Source organism: Lontra canadensis, unplaced genomic scaffold (genome assembly GCF_010015895.1).
Source record: "Lontra canadensis isolate GAN:19392208 unplaced genomic scaffold, GSC_riverotter_1.0 scaffold70, whole genome shotgun sequence".
NCBI lineage: Eukaryota > Metazoa > Chordata > Mammalia > Carnivora > Mustelidae > Lontra > Lontra canadensis.
Window position 1 is genome coordinate 3,754,458 of NW_022631064.1, and position 27,395 is coordinate 3,781,852.

The following is a 27,395-nucleotide window of genomic DNA, read 5'->3' on the forward strand; positions in this document are numbered from 1 at the left end:
GGTCTTAGGGACATGCAGGGATGCCCCAGAGCATACTCTGGGATCAGTGGTACAGGAAGTCAATAGTTTTTACTTACCCCCAAAAGAACAGATATGGCACTTCTTTCCCCCCGTATTCCTAGAGTGAATTTGTCTGGCCCTAAGGTCATCATTAATATGGTGTCACGATTTTGACATTTCTTCTTTAATTCAAACAATATTCCTAAGAGTTTATTTTGTGCTTGGCGCTGTTTTATGGACCAACATTATGTAAGTGAACAAGGTAGATACAGCTCTAGTTCCCATGGAGCTTACGTTTTAGTTGCAGAAAACTAAGACACACATAAAAAAGTTAATTTCAGATACTTCTAAGGTATATAAAGAAAAGTAAGTAATGGGACAAAGTGTGAGGGGTGTTTAAGGACGTAGGCAAAGAGCTAGTTTAATTAGAGTCTAAAGAAGTGAAAATAGAGTTGAAATGTGATGGATAAGACGAAACCACTGGAAAACGTGGGAGAATATTCCAGGTAGAGAGAAGAGCAGGGCAAAGAGGAGGTAGAGCTCGGCAAGGCGCTGACAAAGAAAGCCAGTGTGACTTTAGTGTATTCATGAGGGGAATAGAAAAGAAGAAAAGAGTTGAAAAGTCCAACAGGTATAGATCATTAAAAGTCTTGCAGGACACAGAAAAGACTTAAGGTTTTATTCCAATGCCATAGAAACCCACTGGAGGAAATAAGAGGCTGTGGAATGCTTTATATATTTGCTTCTGTCAATTCTTCTACCTTCTCCAAGGGCTGCTCTCCAGCCCAACACATTCCCCTCTTCATGATGAGGACTCTCTAGAAAGGCATTGGACCCCAAATAGACACATCTTGCCTCACATAAATTGTTTGTATGCTAACATCAAAAACAGACAGATCTGGAACCAATCAGGGGAATGTAAATTACAGGTTACTTGATGTGGAATAACTTCTGCTGTTGGCCAGAGTAGGTGCACAGCCAAAAATGCACTGTGTGAATACAATTGTTTGGCAATTGCTGGTCTGTCAGTTGTCCAAAGCAGTAAGTGTGTGAATGGATTTGTATGGGTAATGACTCTGAAATTAGCAACTAGTTTTTCTCCTCTCTCCATGATACAGGAAAACACATTGGAACTTGGCTCATTTCTGGAGAATTCTTGTGATGATCCTCAGTTGCTCAGATGCACATTTGGTCGGCATTATCCCTTGTGTAATCAGTTTCTACAAACTATAGGATGATGTTACAGTGATGTTTACAGAATAAGGGAACATGCTCCACACCTTAATCAAATCATTTAAAGATGAGCCTTCTTAGATAACATGCATTTATATATATGGGTAGTCATTAGATAGTCTTTACTTTGATTTATGCTCTAGAGAAGTAATCTGTCTCCCACTAGAAAACTCCAGATGAACCATGTGCCTAGAATTCTACAAGGTATTTACTATAAATAATATAGTAGAAGCATTTACCAGACAAACCTTTCCACACCAAGATGATGCCTAGAACCATACAAGTACAGAAAGGAGTTGAAAACTGCTTTCTAAAGGCCTAAAAATGGCCAGGAATTTGGCCCCAATCAGTACACGGAACTGCAGGTGCGGCGGCCCCGCTGTTAAAAAGCGGGATCCACGTGAATAATAAGCCTAATCACATTTTCAGAACAGCTGTGGCTACTTGGGCCACAGTCTCCCATCATGGCGCCCCAAATATTCTTTTTAATTATTGTGAAAATTTATATTAAACTTAAGCGCAGACTGTGTAGCAAAGAAAATAAAACTATGTGAATTCCAAGGCGACATATTTTAATTCTGACCTCTGGAAGCTAATGAGGCAGTTTCCCTGCCCTCTACTTCGGGGAAGGAAGAAAGGGAGGGATGATTCAAACCTGTGGTTCTGCCAAGCAAGTCCTGGAAGATTCCGATTTCTAGAGCTCGGAGAGTATGCCTGAAACCTGTGCCTTCCTCCCATGTCAGATAAGCAAAAAGTTTGCTCTAGCTATGATAAATCTGCACAACGCGGAGATGTTTTTGGCACAAAGTGTACGTTAGAAGCTGATGATGATTAAACTCGCGCCCCCCGCCCCCCCCGCCATCCTTGCGGCCGGGCAGTGTGTTTTGCCTGCATTGAAGAAATGTCCTTCGGCCGCAGGCGTGTGCGTTTTTGCGTCTCCGGAGCAGGGCGACGCGGGTCGGCTGAGTGTCAGCCACAGATGTGGCTGGTCTTCCCCTGCGGAGGCGGCGGTCCCCTTCCTCTCCCCGGGCCGTCTCCAGCCCGAGGCCCGCGGCCCAGACCGGGGGAAGGGGAAGGAAGCCCTCGCCGCAAGCCGGCGTCTGGGCCGGCACACAAAACACGCCGCCACCAGCAACTCCCACCCCCCTCCCGCCCCGGCTGCGCGCAACTTTTTGCCTTTTCGCCCAGCACGTTCTGTCCCAAGTTTCTGTCCCCTGGGTTTTCCTCCGCTTCCCTCACCTTCGGTCCAGCGGCGCGGAGGACCCGGGCTGACCTGGGCGAGGGGCGCCGGGGCAGCCGCGGCAGCCGCGACGGAAAGGGAAAAAGGGGAAGGGGAAAGGAGGAGGGGGCGGCGGTGGCGGTGCGGGAGGAGGAACTGGTCAAAGGGTACAGAGACCGGCGAGTGCCCGAAAAGGAAAGCAACGCCACGGTTTGCTGCAGTCGGAATAAAGTTCGCGCCCTTTCCTCGGCGAGTCTCTCTTTGACAGCTGGGCGCTGGCGGCCACCTCCACCTCCACGCCCGCACCCCCCGGGGGGCGCCAAAGTTGTTTTTCCATCCCCCCCACGAGCAGGGGGAACAGTAACGCGGGGGGGGGGGGATATACATCCATCCTCCCTCACGAAACCCCTAGACATCTGAGGACAAACAACCACAAAACCAACCCACTTCTATTTTGCAAAAGGGTAGCAACATTGTAGTGACGACAATTTTGCAGAGAGGAGAAACTTGCGGGGCTTGCAAATCCCCAGGTCACCTCGCCCGCGGGTCTCTCCCCCGCCCCCCGCAGCAGCCCCCACCCGGGACAGTCCGTTCCTTTTTCTTTTCTTTTTTGTCCCGAGGAGCCGGGAGGAACTCTGCAGGCTCCGACTTGGAGAGCGAGGGCGACCCTGGGCGCGTGTGTAAATCAGTCACCTGAGCGCAGAGGGGCCGCAGCGAGGGCGCGCGCGGGCGGGCGGGCGGAGAGAGGCGGAGGCGGCGAGAGCGGCGGCCCGGAGGAAATCGGGAGGGGGAGGGAAAGAAAGGCCGAGACAGAAGGAGCGAGAGGCGGCCGAGGGGCTGGTCCAGGCGCGGCCGCTAAGAGGAGACCAAGAGGCGGGGGCTGCACTTGACAACCAGCATGCGGAGATGGTAAGAAGTTTCCACCCTCCTTTCCTTTTTATTCTAGACTTCGTCAGACGTGAGCCCCGTCCCCGCGCGCCCCCGGGCCCGCCCGGGGGCCGCGTTCTCCTCAAGTCCGGCGGCTTGAGGGTGGAGGGGGACGCTGAGGAGGGCGGGCGGGCGGGCGGGAGAGGAGAACCCCAGCCCAACCTGGCCCCTGCCGTGCTCCCGAAATTTCCCCTCAACTTGGCCCAAGTTTGCGAGGAGAGCTCGGGGTGGGAGGGGTGTGTGCGTGAGTGTGTGTGTGTGTGTGTGTGTCTGTGTCTGTGTGAGGGGCTCGGGAAGTTCGCCCCCTCTCGCGGCGGGCGAGGAAAGGTGAGCGGCCGGCTAGCGGGAGGCTCCAGGGAGTTGGGACGGGCTGGGGCGGACGGGGTGGAGGGGAGGCGGGGGATGAATGGAGCGCTGGAGGGAGCTTGGGGCGGAGAGGAAAGCGTTTTGGACAACGGTAACTTTCAAAACTTGCCCGCGAGTGAGGGCCGGGCGGCTGGGCGTGGGCGCCTGGGCGCGCTGGTGCGCCGCGCGGCGAGGACCCAGCCGCCGGGTCCCGGCACCTTGGCGTATCCCCTCCCCTCTCCCTCGCGTTCGGGGAGCCCTCCCTTTGTAGATGAAGAACACGTAGGAAGTGCTCCTGGAGGCTTTCTGAAGAATGTGCACAACGTAGGGCAGGAAGAGAAACCCGAGAGAGACGGAGGTTTTGGAGGCGCAGTTTTAAAGGAGCCCGTTTGTTATACTTACACAGTGACTGCAGGGTGGCATTGGGGGCCCGGGGAGGGGGACAGGATTTAAGAAAAAAAAAAAAAAAAAGTGGATGGAATCCCCCGTGTAGTGAGGCTAAGAAAAGTTCCAAGTGCATGTGGTGGAGGAGATGGGAAGGCGAGATTCGAGCCCAGCTCCTCTCCTCGGAGCGGCTTCTCTGCAGCGAGGCAGCGTGCCGTGAGTTCGCCGGGTGATGAGCTCTCTGTCCGCTTTCGGGGAAGTGATTTGTTAGAAATGGGGGTTGGACCACTCCCTTCCCTTTAGTTTGCTTCCACCCAGAGCTGCTATTGTTACCCCCACTTGGGGATCTGACCTCCCGTTCTGCATGTAGATGGAATATATAGGAAAAAGGGAGAGAGCGAGCGGTTGGCGTTCTTTTTTTTTTTTTTTCCCCCTTCTTCCCTTCCCCCTAATGTGACATTTCTTGTTTCAGTGATCAAAGTCACAACTGGAGTGTAGGAGATGCGACTGTCAGATGCAGGCGCACGCGCACACACACACACACACACACACACACACACACACACAAGTAGCATGTGCCCAAGACTGTGGTTACAGTAACGCTGACAGAAATTAAAGTGGTTTTGAAAGCAGCGTGCGATTTATAGTGGTTCCCATTTACCCTAGAGTCAAGCTGTTGTAAAGCTGATGTACGAAAGATATCATAAAATAATCCTGTGTACCCAGGATTAAAGTGGCAGAAAGTGGCCTGCCTTATTATTTTTTATGTACTTCGCGGACAGTTGCAGTGGTTGGAACCTGTGTTTTAAGTGGAGGCGTCAAAACAAAGTATTAAATATTATCTGTTTAGTGCTTGAGTTTTTTTTTTTCTTCTAGCGGCATCTTACTTAAGAACACTGTAAAAGCCCGTCGTAGGTATTATTTTTCTTCCATTTCCCCCAGCCTGCATTCTGTGTGTCTGCACATCTATTCCCAAATACTAATCATTTTGAAAAGTGGCTAAACCCATTTGTTACCCACTGCTTTGTATTCTGTCGTTTCAGATATTAACTGTGCACACACGTACGTGTTTTAACTGGAGGAATTTATTTCTGGCACTATTATTTAGTGTGTCTGATTTGGACACGTAGTCAGGAGTAGTGAGACCTCATACAAGTTAATAGAACTTCCTTTTTACCCTTCGGACTCACACACCACACACAAAATCCCTTGTGAACCTTTATAGGGTATCTGTGTTTTATGTTATATTTGTAGCTGTTTCATTTAAACTGTTCGGCCTTAATGAAGTTCTTAGTTGTAGCTACTCTTTCTGTTCCGGGAGAGCAGAGTATTTAAAATCCAGATTGCTAATCACTCTACCAAAGTACAAGAGTATCTTCACCTGAGGGAAATAATGCTGAACCTGAATGTGAACTCTGAGTATCTTGTGAGAAACGTCTGAAACGGTCTTTTCTCCCCCTTGAGAATATTAAGTTCGGTGGTGTTTGCATGTAAAACTTTGAACAAGAACAAACCTGTAATTTTTAAAAATAAATATTAAGAAAATATCAATAGCAGTTACACATTTCCCAGTACCTAATTTTTTTTTCTTCTACCTGAAATGTAAGAGATCTGTCAGGCAGGGATATGTGATTACAAAAAGAAGCAGACAAAGGCAGAGCTGACTCTTGCTATATTAAAATGTAAGTGTTACAGTTTGAATTTTCAAGTGAGAGTTTTTGAGTTCAGTGCTTTACATAACATTTTGTCCTAATCTTGCTTGCTGTCAGGGATGTTTCATGGTTGTGCAATTGCTGCAGTCAAGAATGCCAATTTGCATTCCAGGAGTGTCATTTGATTACTTTTATCTGCACAGCTCCAAGACCGGCCCAGACCTCTCGTTTCATCTTGCCATGTCACGAGTCAATGCTGTGTCGTCTTTTCAAAAATCTGCCTGATTTAGACAAGAAAGAAAAGTACTTTCATGTTACAGCCGCAGTCCCCTGCTAACTTGTCAGCAGCAGGATATGATTCACTTGGGCCCAGAAGAATGGAACAGAGAGGCGGGTTAGGCGGTTCAATAAAGCCCACGGACAGGTAGTGTGTGACATCCCCAGAGAGCCACAGTTAATGAAGAACAGGTCTGCTTAGTTCTCCACACGCTGACCTGGTGCTGTCCCCACAGTTTTCTCATTTGATCTTTCCCAGCAAATTGATCTTTTCTTGTATTTTTTTTGCCTTCCAAGTTAGTCCTTGTGGGACTGAAATTAGCAGAGCAACTTAAGTTGGATAATACAGCTGTTCAGAAAAGAAGAAATTGGACACTGGCTCAAAAAGGGGCGGGGGTTGGGGGTGGAGGGAGCTATTCTTTTTGTTGTTCCTGGGAATATTTCTTATATTAAGGGAGACCAGAATAGGTGATGACTTGAAGTTAGTGGTTCCCTTTATTTTTCACTTAATAGTTAAGGTTCAGCACCATTGTAAATATTCCTTAAGTATGTAAAAGATGGCCCTCGTGTGAGTGAGGAATTCAATTTAGTATTTTTTTTTCAGTGTAGCATTTTTCATATTCACTTATTTGAAATCATTTGCCAGTCGACTTATGGGGCTTTTTATGGCTATTGTAAGATAGATTAAATATCAGTGGTATACTTCAACTATATTATTTATAGTCTTCTAAATAACTGCAATGCTAAAATATCCAATACTGAAACGCAGAAAAGATTAAACAATTAAGAAAGTCATTACCAGTGTTGTGTGTAAGTACTTGGTATGTGGAAATGTTTTCTACAGTTACCATCAGCATCTTTTGTTTTAGGGAAACTCCACAGATACACTGTTAATAATTAAAAAAAAAAATTCAAGATTCTCCATTTAAATGTAGCTTTTTAGAACTGAGATTGAATCACACATTTGAATTTCTGGAGATATTCAATTTATGTTGTTACTTGTTTTTTGAGATGAAAATTAATTTTAACTAGCTTGGTAAATCTAAGTTGGGGATATATGTATAGTTTGAACAGGTTAAAGTTTAACTCTAGAATTTTCTATATAAAGCTTAGGTTGGAAGCAGTTAATATATTAAGTCAATGTGTATATAAGGAGCAGTGCTTTCTGAATTCCTGTGAAGATGGTCTCATTTACCATCTACATCCTTGCAAGAAACAGTTGAGAACATTTCTTGTGGAAGGGGAGGCGACCTCCTCAAATCTTTTCTGTTGGATGGAAATTACATAGGATCATTGGTTAGTAAACTCCTCTCTGAAGAGCTAGAGGGAGCCTTATGATTTTATTAGATATACTTAAGGTTAAAAAAAAAAACACTAGCAATCAGAATGTTGTAGGAAAGGAGTAGATAATGAATACTGCCTTAATGTTTAGGCTTGGAGGTGCTATTGGATTTTTTTGTTTGTGTCTTTTTTTTTTTTTTTTTTTAAAGCTGTGACAAAAGCAACTGAACTTTCTGCAAGAAGAGTTAAGGAGTCAGCTAAGATTCTAGGGTACTACCTTTTATGTGATTTGAAGATCAAGCAAAATGCAACCAAATATACTTTAAATCTGATTTGGTTTGCTAAATACTGTTTGTTGTTTTGCCAACTAAAGGAGTTCTGTTAGGAGGCTGTCTTCAAAGTTCTATTAAAAGTAACTTCCTACCAAATCACTAAGGAGGGGAATACCTTCTTTCAGTTCACTAAGGACAACCTCCTTTCTGTAAATAATGGTTTTGAAGTGGTTCTACATACAACTGTGTGCCATACTCTGGAGAGGAAACTCCTTTAGAGTAAATGCTTCGTTTGTAAGCGTAAAATAGTAAACCATTTATAAAGCAGATATATTATGAATCAGTAAGTAAGTTAAATTTAAAGAAATAGAACGTAAGTGGTATTAAATTCAATATTTGTTGTTTAATTTCACAGTTGTTTGTCAGTCTTTCCACTAAAATTTGCGATATGTTTACATTAAAGAGTCATTGATCATAATTGCTCTTTAATATTTATACACTAGTTTTTAGTGGTGTTACTTTGGACAAACTTATTTACCATTTAAGTAAATAATATAATCCAGTGAGATAAACTACCCAGATTTGTCTTTTTTTCATCTTTCACACAGTAACTCTCATTATGTTGCTAGCCAATAAAAGTCTTTATTTGTTGCTTATTAGAACCCTCAGTACACTCAAGTGTTCAGCTATAATTTAATTTGGCTGTTCAAAGAGACTCCCTTGTTTTAAAACATGTTCTCAGTATGCTTTTACCATTTATTATGAACATATATTCTAACTCATGTACATGTATAGGATGATTTTACAGATAACCATTTTTTAAAGTTATGCCATAGCATAGTTGTAACTTCTTTCTTTAAAAAAAAATCGGTACCTAACAATGTCTTTTTTTTTTTTTTCTGTATTTTTCCTTGACATTCCAGAACTTTTTTTTTCCCTTGGTGATTTAAATAGTTTTGCTACTATAATTTTAAAGTCAGTTCCTCAAAGTATACAACCTTCCCTTAAGATGTAGTGAGAAAGACACTAAACTAAAAAAATGAATTAAACAATTCAATAATTAAGAATGTTAGTTGAGGACATTTCACTCTTATAGTCACTTGAAATTATAAAAAGTTTCCCTTGTACTTCACACATGCTAGCATGATAAATTCAGCTTCTTTAGAGTAAGCTACTGGGAAGTTTTGCAATGAATGGAAGATGGCTGGAGAGTTCTGGTGATATTTGTAACAAATCATGTTCCCTGAAAACTAGAACTTTAAAACTCTAAGATGAGTATCAGGAATTCTTCCACAAGGAAGGCCGAATGTGGAACTGCTAAATGAGTCATTGCATGTATATCTTACCAGTGGGAATCACATCAAACCGGCTCTCTAGATACAGTATTTAATAGTTGTCAAAATGTACAGTATTGTCTTGGAACTTGTGGTTCATGAGTTCATAGTTCCAGCTTTTTTGTGTTTAGTACAAAGATGTAACAACCCACACAAAACATTTTTCTCTTATTATGACCTTACATTTGCCAAAATGCCCCATGCTGAAATTCCTTTTTAGTATCCTTTTTTTTTTTTCAGTCCAAAGCCAGACGTGTACCCAGACACAAAAGCCTCTGTGTATAGCAAGCTGTTTTAAATATTGTGACTCGACGATGTGCTGTCCTTTCTCCGCTTGAGCCAAGGATCTCTGCTCAGTGTCTGTGGATTACCAAGCTCCTTCTTTATTGTACCTCTTGTCAACTATTCCTATTCATTTAACCTTTCATTAGTGTCTGTGCAGCTTCACTGTCTAGAAATGCAAGGAAAACCCGAAAGGCCCCACTGTCACAGTTATTAGATTTCTCGGTTACATCCCAGCAACCATAAAGAAGTAAGAGTCGACACTATTGTCGTGCATGCTGCTGTCCTGGGGTGCAGCTCTTCTGTGCATGTCAAGGACATGTGCCACATGTTGATATGCATCCCAGGAATAAATGCGCAACATGGGGGATAGGCTGATGCTGGAAGTAATGAGCTTTGTAGGAGTTACTGCAAAGACCAACAGTTTGTGAAGGAATTTTGCTTAACAGGCCAAGGAGATAGACACAGTTGAGGGCTGCCAAGATTTGCCTGTGCTGGAGCTTGTCAGTCACATTGTTTTCATCTAAACTTCATTTGAGAGGAAAATTGAATATGTTTGACAGCAATGAAAAGTCTTATTTTCATTTTTTAATCTTTCAGAGGACAAAAGTGATATTTCTGGTGACTTGTATATTAGGACTAAGTATTTTTTATACTGACTGAATTGTGTGTGTGAATGGACCTATTAGTTGATCTTCTTACATACCTAGAAGAAACATATTTCATAGATGTGTATGTTTTAAAATTTGCATAAAAATAATATAGCCTATTACCTTTCCTATGCTACTATTTTCCCCCTTTGATTTCCCTCTAGCATAGCCTGGTATTAGCGCTTGATTCTTTAAAAGTGCATTTGCTTTGTTGCCTTAATGTAAAGGAAAAACAGGATGAATATCAGACCATTTTCAAGTCATAATAAAGACAAATAATTGCAGATTTTGCATTGGAAAATATTACATTGACATCTTAGAAGATTCATAGAATTACTTTTTAAGAATTTTCAAAACATTTAAGTAGAAAATAGTAAATTATAATACCTCCTCTCTCTTTACCAATTTTACATTTTTTTAAAGTAAAGAAAATCTGTTACCAAAGCTGAATAAAACAATTCTGTCTTTCTCATTTAAATAATTTTTGTCACTTTACCAAAATTCTTTGAGACTCTCTGGTAGCTTTGCAAATACATGATTATCAAATCCCTGTAAAGTTATTTATTTTTTTTTTCACTTGACCCAGCCATTTTTGCCAAGGCTGACTTTTTAATAGCTATACTTAAAGCTTTCTCTTTTCATGATGTCTTGTGAATGTATTAATTGGCTTAGTTATCCTTGTTTCAGAGAAGAGAGATGAGCTATCCTTCCTTCAGATGGGATGCTTTCTTCCAGGGAAATAAGTATTCAATAATTGACAGCTAAGTGCCCAGCCAGGGCATGTTGCAGTTTCTTGCTCATTGGGTGGATATTCCATATATATTTAGATGAATGTGTCTTGATCATCTGAGGTGACCTGGTAGCCTTCTCACAGACAAGGCAAGGGTGTATTAACTTTCCCTGTCTAACGGTCCTGTTTCTATTCATTATGGTTTGTGTTGGGTGAAGTAGAAGAGGAAAGAGGAACTTCTAAGGCTATAATGTTAGCCATACCTCCCTGCCTCCAAAAACACACCCTTGGAAATAGGACAGAGCTATATGGTAGTTAAAGAGAAGAATACATGGCAGTAGCTACTTTCTGTAGGAACGCTATGCCTGGTCTTCATCCAGTCAGTATCTCAGGATGGGGAGGTAGTTCATCATTATCCACTCCAGAGTGAGAATAGCCCTGGGCCTGGGTTTCAAGGCAGGCCCTATTCTTTTCCACTCGGGTTTGAAAGCCTCCACTTTGTCATTTGTAAATCAAGTGAGTTTGGTAATTTCTTTTTTTTTTTTTTTTTTTTTTTTTTAAGATTTTTTATTTATTTATTTGACAGAGAGAGATCACAAGTAGATGGAGAGGCAGGCAGAGAGAGAGAGAGAGAGAGGGAAGCAGGCTCCCTGCTGAGCAGAGAGCCCGATGCGGGACTCGATCCCAGGACCCTGAGATCATGACCTGAGCTGAAGGCAGCGGCCTAACCCACTGAGCCACCCAGGCGCCGAGTTTGGTAATTTCTAAGGTATTTTTGAATTGGAATATTTTATATTTTATGTGCTAGGAGTGTATAATCATAGCAGATTACTATTTTTAATAGCTGTATTGAGATGTAGTATACTAAATAATTCACCTGTTAAAAATGTCCAATTAATATTTTGTGGATATAGCACCTTTTATTTATCCATTCATCCAGAGATACACCTTTTGGTTCTTATTATGAATAATGCAGCTGTGAACATTTGTGTACAAGTGTTTTGTTTTCATTTTGTCAAAGGTATATCTAGGAGTGGAATTGCTAGGTCATATGGCAATGTCTTTAACTTTTGAGGAACTGCCCTATCATTTTCACAAAGCAGCTGTTTGCTTTTCCATTTCTACCAACTGAATGTGTGAGTTTTCTAATCTCTTCATATTCTCCCAAATTTGTTACTGTTTTTTAATTTTAACCATCCTGGTGGGTGTGAGGTGGTTTTGAGTTGCATTTCCCTGATGGCTTATGATGTTAAGCATCTTTTCATATGCTTATTGGCCATTTGTAAATCTCTGTATAACAGAGAAATATCTCTTAGATCCTTTACCCATTTTTCACTTGGGTTATTTGTCTTTTCATTGTTAAGTTATAAAAGCTTTTTATATATTTATATATTCTGGAATTTATATATTCTCGACAGAATACCTTTATTAGATACATAATTAACAGATATTTTTCTCTGGGTTGTCTTTTTTATTTTTTTGATGGAGTCCTTTGAAGCACAGACACTTTAAATTTTGGTGAAGTCCAAAGTCCAACTTATTTTTTCTTTGGTCATTTGTGGTTTTGGTGTGCCAAGGAACACTATCTAACCTAAGGTCATAAAGATTCACTGTTGTTTTCTTCTAAGAATATAATAATTTGAACTTATACATTTAGGTCTTTATTTGGGCTAACTTTTGTGTGTAATATGGAGTAGGGATCAGCTTCTTTTGAATGTGGATATCCAGTCATTCCCAGGACCATTTGTTGAAAAGAGAATTCTTAACCCCATTGAATTATTATGGGACATTTGTGGAAAATTATTTGACTGTAGATATAAGGACTTATTTCTAGACTCTCCATTTTATTCCATCAATTAATATGTCTATCCTTTGCAAGTACCACACTGTCAAGATTACTGTAGCTTTACATTAAGTGTGCAACTGACAAATGTAAGTCTTCCAACTTTGTCCTTTATCAAATTATTTCACTATTCTTGGTTCCTTAGTTTATTAAAAATTTGTGTGTGTGGTAAAAAGCACATAACATAAAATTGAACAACTTCAACATTGTTAAGTGTATGGTATAGACAGTATTGTTAACAGCATCTTCTTGTGCAATGCATTTTTGGAACTTTGTCATTTTGCAGAACTGAAACTCTATCACCTGATGAACAACTCCCATTTTCCCCCTTTTCACAGCCCCTGGCAACCGCCATTTCACGTTCTAAGAGTTTCACTACTTTAAGTACTTCATATGAAAAATAAACAAATAAGTAAATACATAAATAAATTCTTCATATGAGTAGAATCATACAGTACATGTTTTTCTGTAATGGTCTTTTTTTTTTAAGATTTTATTTATTTGACAGAGAGAGACACAGTGAGAGGGAGCACAAGCAGGGGAGCAGCAGAGAGAGAGGGAGAAGCAGGCCTCCCACCCAGCAGGGAGCCTGATGTGGGGCTCCATCCCAACACTCTGGGATCATGACCTGAGCCGAAGGCAGACACTTAATGACTGAGCCACTCAGGCACTCCTGTAATGGTCTTATTTAACATAATGTCCTTGAGGTTCACCCAGTATTCTAGCACATGACGGGATTTTCTTCCTTTTTAAGACTGAATAATATTTCATGGGCACCTGGGTGGCTCAGTGGGTTAAACGTCTGCCTTGGCTCAGGTCATGATCTTGGGGTCCTAGGATGCCACCCTGTATCAGGCTCACTGCTCAGTAGGGAATCTGCTTTTCTCTCCCTCTGCCTTACCCCCTGCTTGTGCATGTGTGCGTGCTCTCTCTCTCTCTCAAATAAAATCTTTTAAGAAAAAGATTGAATAATAATTCATTGTGTGTATATACCACATTTTCTTTACCCATTCTTCTGTAGATGGACATTTAGGTTGAGGCCACCTCTTGGCTTTTGTGAACAAACACTGTAGTGAACATGGATGTGTAGTAACTCTGCAACACTGTGCTTTCGGTTCTTTTGGATAGATACCCAGAAATGGGGTTGCTGGATCATATAGTAATTCTATTTTTAATTTTTTGAAGAACCTTCATACTATTTTCCATAGCTGCTGCCCTGTTTTACATTCCTATCAAGAGTGCACAGAAGTTTCAGTTTTTCCACATTTTTGCCAACACTTGTTATTTTCCTTTTTTTTTTTTTTTTAATAGTGGCCCTTCTAAAGGTGTGAGGTGAAACCTCTTTGTGGTTTTGATTTGTATTCCCTTGGTCATTAGTGTTGTTGAGCATCGTTTCATAGGCTTCTCGGCCATTTTTATATATATTTCTTAGAGAAATGTCTCTTCAAGTCCTTTGCCTATTTTTAAATCAGATTATTTTGTTGTTGTCATTGAGTTTTAGGAGGTCCTTCTATATTCCAGATATTAATCTCTTCTCGGAAATATGGTTTGCAAATATTTTTGTCTATTCAGTATGTTTTTTCACTCAGTTGATTACTTCCTTCACAGTACAGAAGTTTTTTAAGTTTGATGTAGTCCCATTTGTCTGTTCTTCTGTTGCCCTTAGCAGTTACCTTTAAAACTCAAGTTGATCTTATCCCCAGAAGTGTAAAGGCTACGTTAAGAGGGTGTATCTACTGTATGGGTAAAGAACTCTTAGTTTTACTTAGGGGATAGTAATGTGCCACTTAGCAGCCAAAAGATGATGATTCTTAGTTGTTGGTGTGACACCCTGGTTTGACTTTGATGTTTCTTAATTATCATGGAGTTTTAAAGTATTCTAGGTGTTCCCAATGATAAGGGGGACACTTCATGCCCTGGAGGGTATTAAGTACCTGGAAATAATTGTTTTGGGTTTTATAAATACCTCAAAAGAAAAGGGGAAAAATTGAGAAAATTTGTCTTTCTAGACATTCTGTTGTAACTAGAAAAACAACCAGCAGTGCTTAAAACTGAAAATTATTGTATGATCTCAGACCCACACTAACTGGTCCAGTTAAGTTTTAAATAAATACCATGTTCAAATCTGGCATGGCACGTTTGGAAGCATCAGCTTGTTTTAAAGTTTACCTGGCAAATATTGTAATTAAAATACCTCATAGTTGAATTAGAGAAAACTTGAAAACAAATGAAAGGTAAACTAATTTGGAGGCAGCTATGTTGTATCATTGTTGAATAAAAAAAAAAAAAACCACTATTCCCTTAAAGTTCTAATTTTCTCTTTATTCATGCCATTAAAGACCTATATTTATTTCCGTCTAAGTAATTGCTTTTCTGGTATTATAATGGGCTGTTCTTGCTTAACAGCATTGCCTTTTTTTGGCCTTTTGCCAGTTATTTCGGATAAAGTTTCATTATTCATTCAGTATCAACTCAATTAGATGGTTAGCTGATCAAATATATATATGGAGAGTATGTATTTTTCCCCTTATCACTGTTACATATATAAATTGTAAATAGTGGATTTAAAATTGTATTTCCTATTTTGAGGATTCACTTTCTTCCTTGTGAAAATTCTGTAGAGGATTTAAAATCATTTATAAAGATTGGCATGGTAGAAAATTTTATATTTACCAGACACTTGATTTTTGGTTATAGATACATTTCATTGTATTAAATGACACATTTTTTTAATGTTGAACAAAAAGTTAATACTACTTTTGGAATGACAAAATTGTGTTCTTGGTATCTTTCATGGTTTAGGGACGTAAAAAGGGTAATTAACTGGAACAATACAGACCTATAAAGAGAGTCACTCAGTATTCTGTCCTGTGGTATCTAATCTCCCTGTAATACCCATTTTACTCTCTAGCGGATTAGGGAAGTTTATTCTGTCAACATGTACGTATGCTAACAGGTATGCTTCTGAAAGTACAAAGTGATAGTTGAGATTTTCCTCTCATTCAGAGTGGTGATTGGAAGCACAACATTGTATGTGTTTGTATTGGTTTTTGATAGGTTAACATATTAATTAACTTTAGAGTGCATTAACTCTAAGTGATATTAAAAAGTAAACATTTTATGAACCTAGAAATTCTGCTAGGCGTTGAGTTATATTTTTCATCCTATGAGTATCCTGTATAAAAAGTATTTTCACATAAAGGATTTCTGTCTGTCCTTTGGTCTTTGCAGCTTCACTATGTCCATGAACCCCAACCAGTCACTGACAAGACATTTTTGTATACAGAGGACAGTGACTGTTAGATCTAATGGAGTGTGTGTGTATGTGTGTGTGAGAGTGATCCATGAGAAACCGACAGTTTGCACTTTCCTTGTTGGGGAGGGAGAATACAGAATAGTATGGTTGATTGAAATTTGGGGGTGACAGTAGGGATTGGTTTACTGTTATATTTTCATAATGTAGTAATACCTGTTAGTTTCGAGTATATATGTGGATGGCATAGATGACTATTAAGTGTATTGCTGAATGTTTCACTAATGTCAAATTGTATTTCTGAAATCCACATATGCCAGAGTAATAAATTGTTAACAGCCAACAAATAAATGTTTGCTTGCTATATGTAAAATAACTGGTTTTGATGTGCAGGAATTGATAAACATTAAAAAAATCTTTTAAAAAATTTCAGGTTTTTATATTCAAGTTGGCATAGTCATGGGAGTTCTAGTTGTCTTCGTTTTCCAAGGTTGATACAACTTTTAATTACTTTCAAATCTAACACCTTAACATGCAGTTGCGTCTCTGTGATCTGCATGACACTGGAGTAGGTGCTGTAGATATTACAGATGAAGGAGAAGCTGTAACCCTAACATGAAGGAGCACAAAGTTCACATGCAGGAGGATGTTCATTATCTTAGCATGACTGTAGTGCAGGGTCTGCCTCTGGTCTTTGTACGCTTAGAAATCTAATTTTATCTCTATGCCTTTGCAAGAGATCCATCCTTCATGGGCTCATTCAGGATGTTCACTGATGGAGGGATGGAGAATAGATACACATATGCATTCAGGCACACACGCTGTGAGGACGTGTGTATCTGCATACCGAATTAGTTGAAATACTCCTATACTCATATTGAAGTGCTTAGCACAGTCTTTTCTTCACAGACAAATTTAAGTAGGGAGTGAAATTATAATCCAAACATTGCTCATTGTTACTTTATGAGTTTGGGATTTGAGCAGAGAATATTAGGGAGGCAGGTGGAGGGTGTAAGGGCCTCTTCTCACTTCAGGGAAAGCCTTCCCAGTGGCCTGTATTGATACAGTGCACATTTTGGACTCCTGTCTCCTGGACTGTGTTTGGAAGAGCATTGACAAAATTCACTTCTCTTTTTTTCTTCTTCCTATTCCCCTTCTAATTGACGAATTCTTTTTTCTCTAAATATGTTAATATTCTCAAGCAGATATTAGTCAACTGTCTTGGGAGCTACTTGTTAAGGTGACTTTGCATCTGCTTGGTTTTTATGGATCTAATGCAGATGGCAATGTCATTTCATTCATTTTAAATTTCTTGGGAGATACCTTACATGTAATGTGTTTTGTATATGAGAATGGAGGGAGGCAGTAGGATAAGACAACAGTTTTTTGGGAGAAAAGAGATATATGTTGTTTTTTAAAAAAATAGTAAAAAAAAAGCTTTGAGACTAGTTAAATATGTAGCAGAGAAAGTTTTTGTTAACTACCTTGTAGAGAGAGATTTAGGTATGAGATTGGCCTTCTATGGATACATCAAATAAGTGGAAATAGAGATGTGTATATTAATAGAGATTTAATCTCTGCATCTATTTTCTATGTGATAGAAAATATTTCAGTTACTTTGGGCTTCTCTTTTACATCATGCAGTTAGGGTCAAGATTAGATTTTAAAGAATCTTAATGTGTCATACTCTATGATGCTCAACATTTTTTTTTATATTATGGATGCCAGAAGGACCCAAAAGCTAATACTATACCTTTAATTTTGTATTAGGCGATTCCAGCAGCTTCCCAGTTTGTTCCCCACCCCTTTTGTTTTTTACTTTAGACTTTTGTTCCGTTTAAAATGCTTCCATATAAATTAGATTCCAGCTAAAGAGAAAAATCTGTTCAGGGAAGAGAAGGTAGAAGGCGAGGCACTGAACATCCCCCGGAGGCCGGAATGATAGATTTTGGTGGACCAAGGAGTCTACCTGTTGCAGTTTCCTTAGATCTAGTCTGACTTTTATCCTTAAATCCTTATTTTCAGTCTGCAGTCTGTAAGTTTCATAGTAGACCTGGTATAGTTGTGTAATGCTGGAATGTTCTTACTTAAAACCACAGGACTTAATACATTTCAAATTTTAAATTTGAAAAGGTGTCAGAAGTAAAAATAAAGTGGGGGTGATGATGGAGAGAATGGAAGAATTACACAGGAAATGTTGGACTCAGATAAAGGTAGAAAAATACATAAAAAAAAAAGGGCTTGTTAAGATGAGTGGCATGAGACTTGTTTTCATGTGCTTCTCCAATATCTGTTTTCACCATACTTTTTAAAAAGTGTTATTCATTTTAGAGAGAGAAAGAGAATGTAAATGGGGAGGGGCAGATGGAGAGGGAGAGAACAGACTCCTCACCTGAGCAGGGAGCCTGACTGAGGGCTCATCCTACAAACCTGAGATCGTGACGTCAGCCAAAAAGCGAGAGTCAGATGCTTAACCCACTGAGCCACCTAGGTGTTCCCACCATTCCTCCCCCGCCCCGCCACCATATGTTAGGGTTTCTGCCTCTTGTGTACCTCATCTGCTGGGTGAGACCTGTTAGCACTGTCTCCCAGTTGCCACCTATTTACTACTTTTGTTGCCATTACCCAGGTCCACAGTGCCATCATCTTTTATCTGAATGGCTCCAGTGTCCTCTGACTGGTCAAGTGCTTCCACTCTTGCTCACTACACTCAGACTACTCTTGACAGAGAAACTGCTTCCTGTCTCAGAACCTCCCAGTGACTTCTCATCACACCTGCAGTGCAATCCAAACTCTGTTGTGACTGAACAGCGTATGTAAGATGACAAGGAAACCTACCTAACATTCCAACACACTTTGCTATCACTGTTCATTCTGCTCCCATCATACTGACCTAGCTTTTTACTGAACATGCCGCATTTGTACCTATACCTCGGGCCTTTGCACATGTTTTCCCGTCTGCTGGGAATGCCCTTCTCCCACATTTTTGCATGGCTTCCTTCCTCATTTCATTTAGGTCTCTCAAATGTCACTCCTTCAATGAGAACTTTCTGACAGTTTTCTTACCCCTGCTGTGTCTCCACATTGTTTCTCTGACCTTTTGCCCTGCTTTGTTTGTTGATAGCATTTATCACCATTTGAAAATATATATATTTGTTTATACGTAGTTTATTATTATTTCTCCCTTCCTGCTGCGATACCAAGCTCCATTAGAACAGGGACCTTTGCTTGCCTTGTTAATTTCTGAATTTCCCCTACCTGTAGCAGTTCCTGTTGTGGGAAACATTCACCAGATATTTTTTATACATTTATTCACTCAAACACATTCTTTATCAATTTTCATCAGGTTCTAGTTATTCTCTGGAGGGTTATTTATGGCATCTGCTCTTGCAGTTTTCTGAACTGCTTATTGGAGTGGTAGTTTCTATGGTAGATGTAAACACACCCAACAGTTTTGTAAAAATTGTCCTATAAGATACGGGGAAACATATTAAAAATTGGATTTATCTCATTCTTTTTTGTGTGTGTTTTACAGTGTGCACGATGTCTTAATTTAGTAGATATGTAAGGGATATATTGTGAAATAAAAAAAAAATACAGACTTTGACTTGAGCCTAATCTGGACAAGCATGGTTAACTTTGTTTAAAGAAAATTGTAACTCTATAGTCAGGCTATTTCATAGATTTTGTGTTTTTGAATATTAATAGGGTGATGATACCACTGGTGAGAATGTGTAAAGTTGTTCTCATTATTCAGAAAGTCACTCAGGTCTAATGTTGGGTTGAGAGTGAGACATTATATAAAATTCAACATACATGTGTGTATGAATATATATTCCCTAATATTCCAACCTCTGATGGAGTTTTTAACTCTCTTAACTTAAAGTGTGCTTGTATTAGGTCCCTTTGTGCCTATACTAACTATTATGTGGCGGTATATGAGCTGTTTTTTCCCCCCTCATCTTGGGTAATTTAGGCTTTTTAATGAACCTGTACCTGGATATTTTGGTTTCCTGTGATTTCAGTTTTTTTAAACATCTTTATTGAGATACAATTTACACACCATACAATTTACTCCTGTGACTAAGCTTTACACTTCCATTTTGTAATTATATGCAATTTTGAAGTCACTGGGAAATAAATGATACGCCCAGACTTTTGAAGGAAATCTAGTTAGGTATTCATTTTAATACCTTCTTAAATGAAGTTTTATAACATTTGAAGCACCACTTGCTAATAAAATATTTGAAAGGATTCATAAACTTGAGTGAAGCACTGAAGTAATTAATATACTAGTAAACTAAGGAAATGTGAAAACCATAAATAAATGGATACAAGTAAATATTATTCTTTATGAAATGGTCACCTTAGTATATCATATTTTGATGGTGCCTTAGTTTAAATTTTTTTAGAGCTGTCTATTTGACATTGGCTTTGGACAGCCTGTGTCTTAATTCTTCTAAATATCTTTAGTGCTGGCAAATTTTTTGTGAAGTAAGTTTTGATTTTCTGAATCATCCAAACAAAAGTTAAGCCAGATGAACATAGTGGGTGGATAAATTCAGGTGATTCCATTTTGGGTAAGAAAAAAAAATGGGCACAATTGATTTTTCTTATGTAGCTTATAAATTGGCTCTGGAAGTAGTTACAAATGACAAATTCCGGAACTGTTTTGAACAGTAGTAGTGTTATTGGAAAAGTGCAGTGTCCTGAGGTGACAATAGAAACTTATTGATTCCCCCCCCCACACACCAGTAGTGGACCTTCTTTAAATCCTTAGAAACTCATTTGGCTATAAGAATTGATGTGAGACTTTATGCATACATAGAGTAATGCATACATATATACATGCTTATAAACATCTTTCCACTGGCAAAATTTTGTTAATATTTTGTACTCTGTAAAGTAATTCTGCTTTGTATGGCAGATACCTAATAAATTCTACTTCAGAGTAAATCCTATGGAATTTCAGTAAAATTATTCTAAGCGCTGGCCTGAGAAGGCCTCCAAAAGCAAGGGATACCAAGAAAATTTTGACTAAGATATGAGACTACATGAGTGTTCCATAATATTAAATTTATATAGAGTTCTTTGGCTACAAATTAGAGTGATTGTCACACAGCTTGTATACTTAATGCAGCAAATCTGTGTGTTTCAGGCATAAGTAAATGCTAGGGACATTAGAAAGCTAGTGAAGTACAGATTTGTGCACATAAACTTTTTAAGGCAGTCTTATCCATATCTATATGACACGAGTCAAGGGGAAAGTAGCTGCTCAAGGGGAATAGGATTTTCTTTCATTTTTTCATTTTTAAAGATTTGGTTGTGAATTCCTGTAAGTTGTGGTTTAAGATAATACCAGTATCTTTATGATGACTCCTGGTTATCAATTAAGAAAAGTATTTGTTAATGCCTTCTTGGAAAAATCTGTGTTGAATTCCTTTTCAGTTCCTTTTCTACCCTCCTCATCAGAAAATGCTAATTTTGCATGGAATCTGTAGATCTCAGCAAAATCTTGTCGTTAAAAATAATACAAGCAATTTTTGGAAAATTCAGTCTATCTTGTGAAGTTGTACCCTATCTAGGAAGTTTATAGCTATTTTCCCAGGAATAATAGTTCAAGAAATAAAAAGGAATGGAGTCAATTCAACTCCAAAAAATTAATTCTAGATATTTTTCTTCATTCCTTCAGGGTTCTCTGACACTATGGAACTTTCTGATTTGAAGGAAATTTAACACTGATTTTTGTGTTGGAAATAAATGTTAGGGTCAACTTTTCCTGTGTTAACTGTAATCTGCTGGGTGTTTCCTTTTAAACAAATCCAAAAGTCTTGTACATAACTAGTACATTAGGCTTCTTACAGAGTGCTGTGAGGGTAGAGAGGTCCTGTAGGAGCCCCTGTTATATGGTAGAAGGCTGTGCATTCAAAGCCTAAGAGTGTCATTTACACTGTCTTTGGAGGGACCAGTGTGCTGTCTTCATGGACCATTTGGCCCATGAGATGGGATTTGTCATAATTGATTGTCATGTATTGTAAACCCTGTGGGAGTATGAGGTCTAGCTGCTTTACCTTGGATGGTTTCTGAATGTTTTTATCTTGTTCCAGGGTGGATTATTACACTTGAGAATGCACTTAATTACAAGCTTTATGTTTTCCAACACCCTAAACAGTACTTCCTCTTCACTCTACCTGACTTCAATTGATGGTATTTCATGTGCAGTTTGAGGACAGTGGAAGATGGAAGCTCTTCAACTTGAAGTCTACCTCCGTTTTTCAGTGTCTTCTCTTCACCTTGATGTTTTAGACCTTTCTATTTAAAACCTGTGTTTTGTGGTTAATTTTCTCAGGAAAAGAAGTTTATACATGATAACATACTAAAGAAAAAAGGCACCACTTAACTGATATTGGGTATTTCTCAGAATACCGTAAGAAATTGAATTTTGTTGTGTTTTTACAAGTTACTGCATCATAGGTTTTATTTATTTTTTTTTAAAGCGATATATTTATTTATTTGAGAGAGAGAGAGAACATGCATGCAAGCATGGGGAAGGGCAGAGGGAGAATCTCAAGCAGACTCCCCACTGAGTGCAGAGCACTTGTGAGCCAAAATCAAGAGTCAGATGCTTAATCCAGTGAGCCACCCAGGCGCCACAGGTTTTATTTTAATAAAATCCTTAAATCCATGCCTACACTGAGATCTTTCCTTAGAAAATGATACTTTAGAATATTTCTTGTTACAGTCCTTTCAGATTAAACATGGTAGGATCTTAAGGAATTTCAATTTTTTATGCATATATATAATCTTTCCAGTTTCCTGAATTTGCCCCTCATCTGAGCTTAATCACACTTTATTGTAATTAACTGTTGATATGTCTACCACACATTTTGCTCTGTAGGTTATCAGGTATATTATTTTGATCTTTTCATTTTTCTGTGTTTATCAAGAAATAAATAATCCTAAGTAGATGTTGGATTTACTCAGTTGTTTCATGTTTTAGTTTTTTCCAATGTGATTGAGGAATAATTGATATACATCACTGTGTAAATTTAAGGTGTACAGTCTGATGGTTTGATTTACATATATTGTGGTTTGGTTACCCCAGTAGGGTTAGTTAACATTCAGCATCTCATATAGATAAAATAAAAAGAAAAAGATTTCTCCTGTGATGAGAACTCCCCTGTGAGGAAAACTCTCATAACAGTGTTTTAATTTTTAAAGCTTTGTTTAGAGATTATGGTTTTGGGGTATCTTGGTGGTATATATATCTCAGACAAACTTTTGATTGTCAAATTACATTGCCTTGTATATTCTGTTTTTAGAATTTAGTTTTATCCCTGATTGAGATACCCATGACTAGAATGATCAAATTTTTTTAATGTTGATCAACATGCAGCCTTTTCTTTTGGAAGGTGATTCTTTTTTACCAATGAACTTTTAAAAGTCCTCTTCCTTAATTTATAAAGTAGGCACAATGAAAGCCTCAGGAACATTTTTTTCCCCCTTGAAAAATCTTTAAAGAGATGTTTAAACAAATCAAAATATGCTATAACTTAAAAGAAATAATTTGGTGTGGCAAGTTTTAAATTAAAAAATAAAACCACACACACACACACATAGCATAACCTTTCTTTGAATCTTTGGTTTAAGTCCTCTGTCATATAATGCCAAAAACTTTGTTCTGAGCTGTGTGTGTGTTGAAACATGTATGCCTGTCCTAGTGTCATAACTAATTATATCTCTTGTATGCTTACTTCTAGTAATTGGAAAGTAGACCTACCGCAGCATACGGTTTAACATTTAGTTTTATCTTCAGGACCTGCTGTAGAAATCAAGTTTTCAACCATGTAGAAGCTTGACATTGTAAACAGATATTACCATTTAAAAATATAGCCTCCACTTTGTATTTTGTAGAAATAGTGTACCTTGGGAGGAAAGATTTCAGGAGTTCTTCAAGGCTCATATGTTTACCAGCACTTGCGCATTAATACTAACCGTTTTGACTGAGATACTTCATCTATGAATTGGAAATTGATGGTCTAGTGTTGGGGTAGCATAATTTTAGAGGATTTCTTTTACCCAAAGTCTGTCAGAAGATTGTAGCTTGTGCTAGAGCTTCTCGGTGCTGTGGTCATTTAATCTTCATAGATTGTTTTAAAATAACGTGGGGGCAGATTCTATGAAAATGCATCTAGTAGAATTTTCAGAGAGTAACTTAATAGTCCTGTCTCAGACATGCTTGTGACTAGTGCAGCAAACAGTTCTTCTGTGCACCAGCATGTATGAAAGTATGTGGTCCTTGTCCATGCCTGCTGAAAGAGGACTTCACCAGTCTTCAGTCTCTGAGCCGCAGCCTTGTCGCAATTAAAGTCTTAGGACTCGGAGCAGTTAATGCTGGTGATAGATTGTGGTATTTAGCATTGTGTTGTGTTCCACGGTGATCTAGTTCTGCAGACTTAGAGGGATTCTAGTCAGAACTTGGGAAAGAATATACCAAAGGATTTTTGGCAGATATTTTTTAAAGCGAGAAATACAATGACTTTTCTTACTAATAAGTTTTTCTGGCTTTGCTTAAAGAAATAGTAAAAGGATTGTGCACTTCTATTACTGGATAATTCTTTAAAATTTAACACTGAAAATGCTAGACTTTATTTTCTTGTAGTAAGTGAAAATAATCCTTGCTCTAATGTTTCCTTCCTTTCCTTCTTTCATTATACTTAAAAGTAAAACTCAGTATTCTTTTAGACTTACTTTATCTATTTTTATAGTAAATTAGTTTTTATAAACTGGGTTTTTTCTTTTATATGGTAACTTAGGTGTGCAAAGGCATTTATTTGAACGTTTTGTGTTCTGAAATGTGAGGCTTTGATTCTTGGTATAATATCTGTTTTGAAAACTGAATTCCCAGGGTTTTTTTCCTAATCAGTGTATCATGACCTGTCACATTAAAAAATTAGATGGCCTAAGCCATTTACCTTTGGAAGACTGGCTGTAAAAGCCATATGTTTAATAATGAAAGTATCTTTCCATTTTTTAAAAAAGATTTATTTATTTATTTATTTATTTATTTATTTGACAGAGAGATAGAGAGCACAAGTAGACAGAGCAGCAGGCAGAGGGAGAGGGAGAAGCAAGTTCTCCACTGAGCAGGGAGCCCAATGTAGGGCTCTATCCCAGGACGCTGGGATTATGACCTGAGCTGAAGGCAGCCGCTTAATTGACTGAGCTACCCAGGGGCTCCAGTGTCTTTCCATTTTTAAAATGTTCATTCCTCAAAAATAAATAAATAAAATAAAATAAAATAAATGTTCATTCCTCTTATAGTTTTTCTGGTGTCAGTCAAATTAATGCTTGTATATTTGGCTTTAAGAATAACTGATGAGAGAAATCTGAATCTGCAGTTGGTAGGCCACATAAGAGAAAGGGTTATTTAAAAAGGTCCTGGCAGTAGGAGAGAAGGTTGGCCCACAACTGGACTGATAGGAACACCTTCCCACTCATCTGTTGCTTGTGAAGTAATAAAGAGTGGAAGATGTTAAGGCTTGTCTGGGTTCTGAACCTGGGGTTTCTGCCACCTCCACAGGGTGTTTGGAAATCTTGGGAGTCATTTTTGTTCTTCACAAATGAGATTGGGATGCCTCCTGCTATTTAGTGGGCCAAGGATACCTCAGTTCTGATTGCAGAATAATTTACACACAGTGATGAGTTGTTCTTCCCCAAATGTTAATGATGCCTCTCCTGGGAATCATTCGATAGTTATTGACAGAAAAACTGAAAAATATTGGTAAAAATGACTTTTCTTCCCCAAATTCCCACTTTCATTTTTAAAAATTTTTTTAAAAGAATGAAACTTTTCATTGAGTTACACTTGACATACAATATTACATTAATTTCAAGTACATAGTGTAGTGATTCGATATTTATATACATAATGAAACAATCACCACAGTAAGTCCATTTACCGTCTGTCACCATACAAAATTAATACACTATTATTGTCTATATTCCCCATGCTATATATTATTTTCCCATGAGTGACTTACTTTACAACTGAAAGTTTGTATCTCTAGGTCCCCTTTACCCACATTGCCTACTCCCCAACCCTTCTCTCCCCTGGCAGCCATCAGTCTTTTCTCTGAGTTTGGGGTTTTTTTTTTTTTTTTTTTCATTTGTTTTTTAGATTCCACATGTGAATAAAATCATACGGTATTTGTCTTTCTCTGACTTATTTCATTTAAGCGTAATACCCTCAGGGCAAGATTGAATTCTTTTTTTATGACTAACTAATATTTCATTGTGTATATATACTACATCTTTCCACTTTTTTTTTTCATCTTTCCACATTTTTAAAAATCTGTTGATAGACACCTAAGCTGCTCCTTTATCTTAGCTATTGTAAATAATGCTGCAGTAAATATAAAGGTGCAGATATCTTTTCAAGTTAGTGTTTTGCTTTTCATCAGATACATACCTGGAAGTTGGAATTGCTGGATCCTATGGTAGTCCTATTTGTAATTCTTTGGGGATCATCTGTACAGTTTTCCATTGTGGCTGTACCAGTTTGCATTTCCACTGGCAGTGAATGGGAGTTCCCTTTTCTCCACACCCTCACCAACATTCTGTATTTCTTGTTTTTGTTTCATTATAGCTATTCTGACAGGTATGAAATGATATCTCATTGTGGTTTTGGTTTGCATTTTCCTGATGATTAGTGACATTGAGCATCTTTTTGTGTGTCCGTTCGCTGTCTGTGTCTTACTGGGAAAAATGTTTCAGATTTCTTGCCATTTTAACCAGATTATTTGCTTTTTGGATATTGAGTTGGAGGAGTTCTGTATATATTTTGCTTATTAGCCCTTTGTCAGATATATGGTTTGTAAATATATCCGTCTGTTCAGTGGATTACCTTTTCATTTTGTTGATAGTTTCCTTTACTGTGCAGAAGCTTTTTAGTTTGATGAAACCCCATTTGTTTATTTTTACTTTTGTTGCCCTTGCTTGTGGAGTCTGGTCCAAAAAAATATAGCTGAGACCTATGTCAAGGAGGTTATAGCCTGTGGGTTTTTGTTTGTTTGTTTGTTTTTTGTTTTTAGATTTTATTTATTTATTTATTTGCCAGAGAGAGAGAGCCAGAGAGCATAAGCAGGGAGAGTGGCAGAGGCAGAGGGAGAAGGAGAAGAGGCTCCTCAGCAGGGAGCCTGATGTGGGGCTCTATCCCAGGACCCTGGGGTCATGTGAGCCAAAGGCAGATACTTAACTCATTGAGCAACACAGGCGCCCCTAGCCTATGTTTTCTTCTAGGAGTTTTACAGTTTCAGGTCTTATATTTAAGTCTAAAATCCATTTTGAGTTCATTTTTTGCTTTTGGTGTAGGGTAGGGATACAGTTTCATTCTTTTGTATGTAGCTGTCCAGTTTTCCCAGCACCGCTTATTAAAGAAACTGTCTTTTCTCCATTGTATATTCTTTCCTTCTTTGTTGTAGATTAATTGATCATATATGTGTGGGTTTATTTCTGGACTCTTTGTTGTGTTCTTTTGATTTGTGTGTCTGTTTTTGTGCCAACACTGTAATGTTTGGATTACTATAGCTTTGTAGTATAGTTTGAAGTCAGAGAGCATGATACATCCAGCTTAGTTCTTTCTCAAGATTGCTTTGGCTATTTGAAATCCTTCATGGTTTCATAAGAATTAGGATTTGTTCAAGTTTGCTGTT

General features: G+C 38.6%; 1 protein-coding gene across 1 annotated transcript in view; it reads left to right on the top strand.

Annotated features, from left to right (window-relative positions):
* Positions 1–3,271: 3,271 nt before the first annotated feature.
* The window catches only part of BNC2 (basonuclin 2), a 418,685-nt gene continuing 394,561 nt past the window's right edge, over positions 3,272–27,395 (top strand). The window contains exon 1 of the mRNA XM_032880536.1: positions 3,272–3,361. Within this exon, the coding sequence (XP_032736427.1) occupies positions 3,359–3,361 (3 nt within the window). The 5' untranslated portion in view covers positions 3,272–3,358. The remainder of the gene's footprint in view (positions 3,362–27,395) is intronic.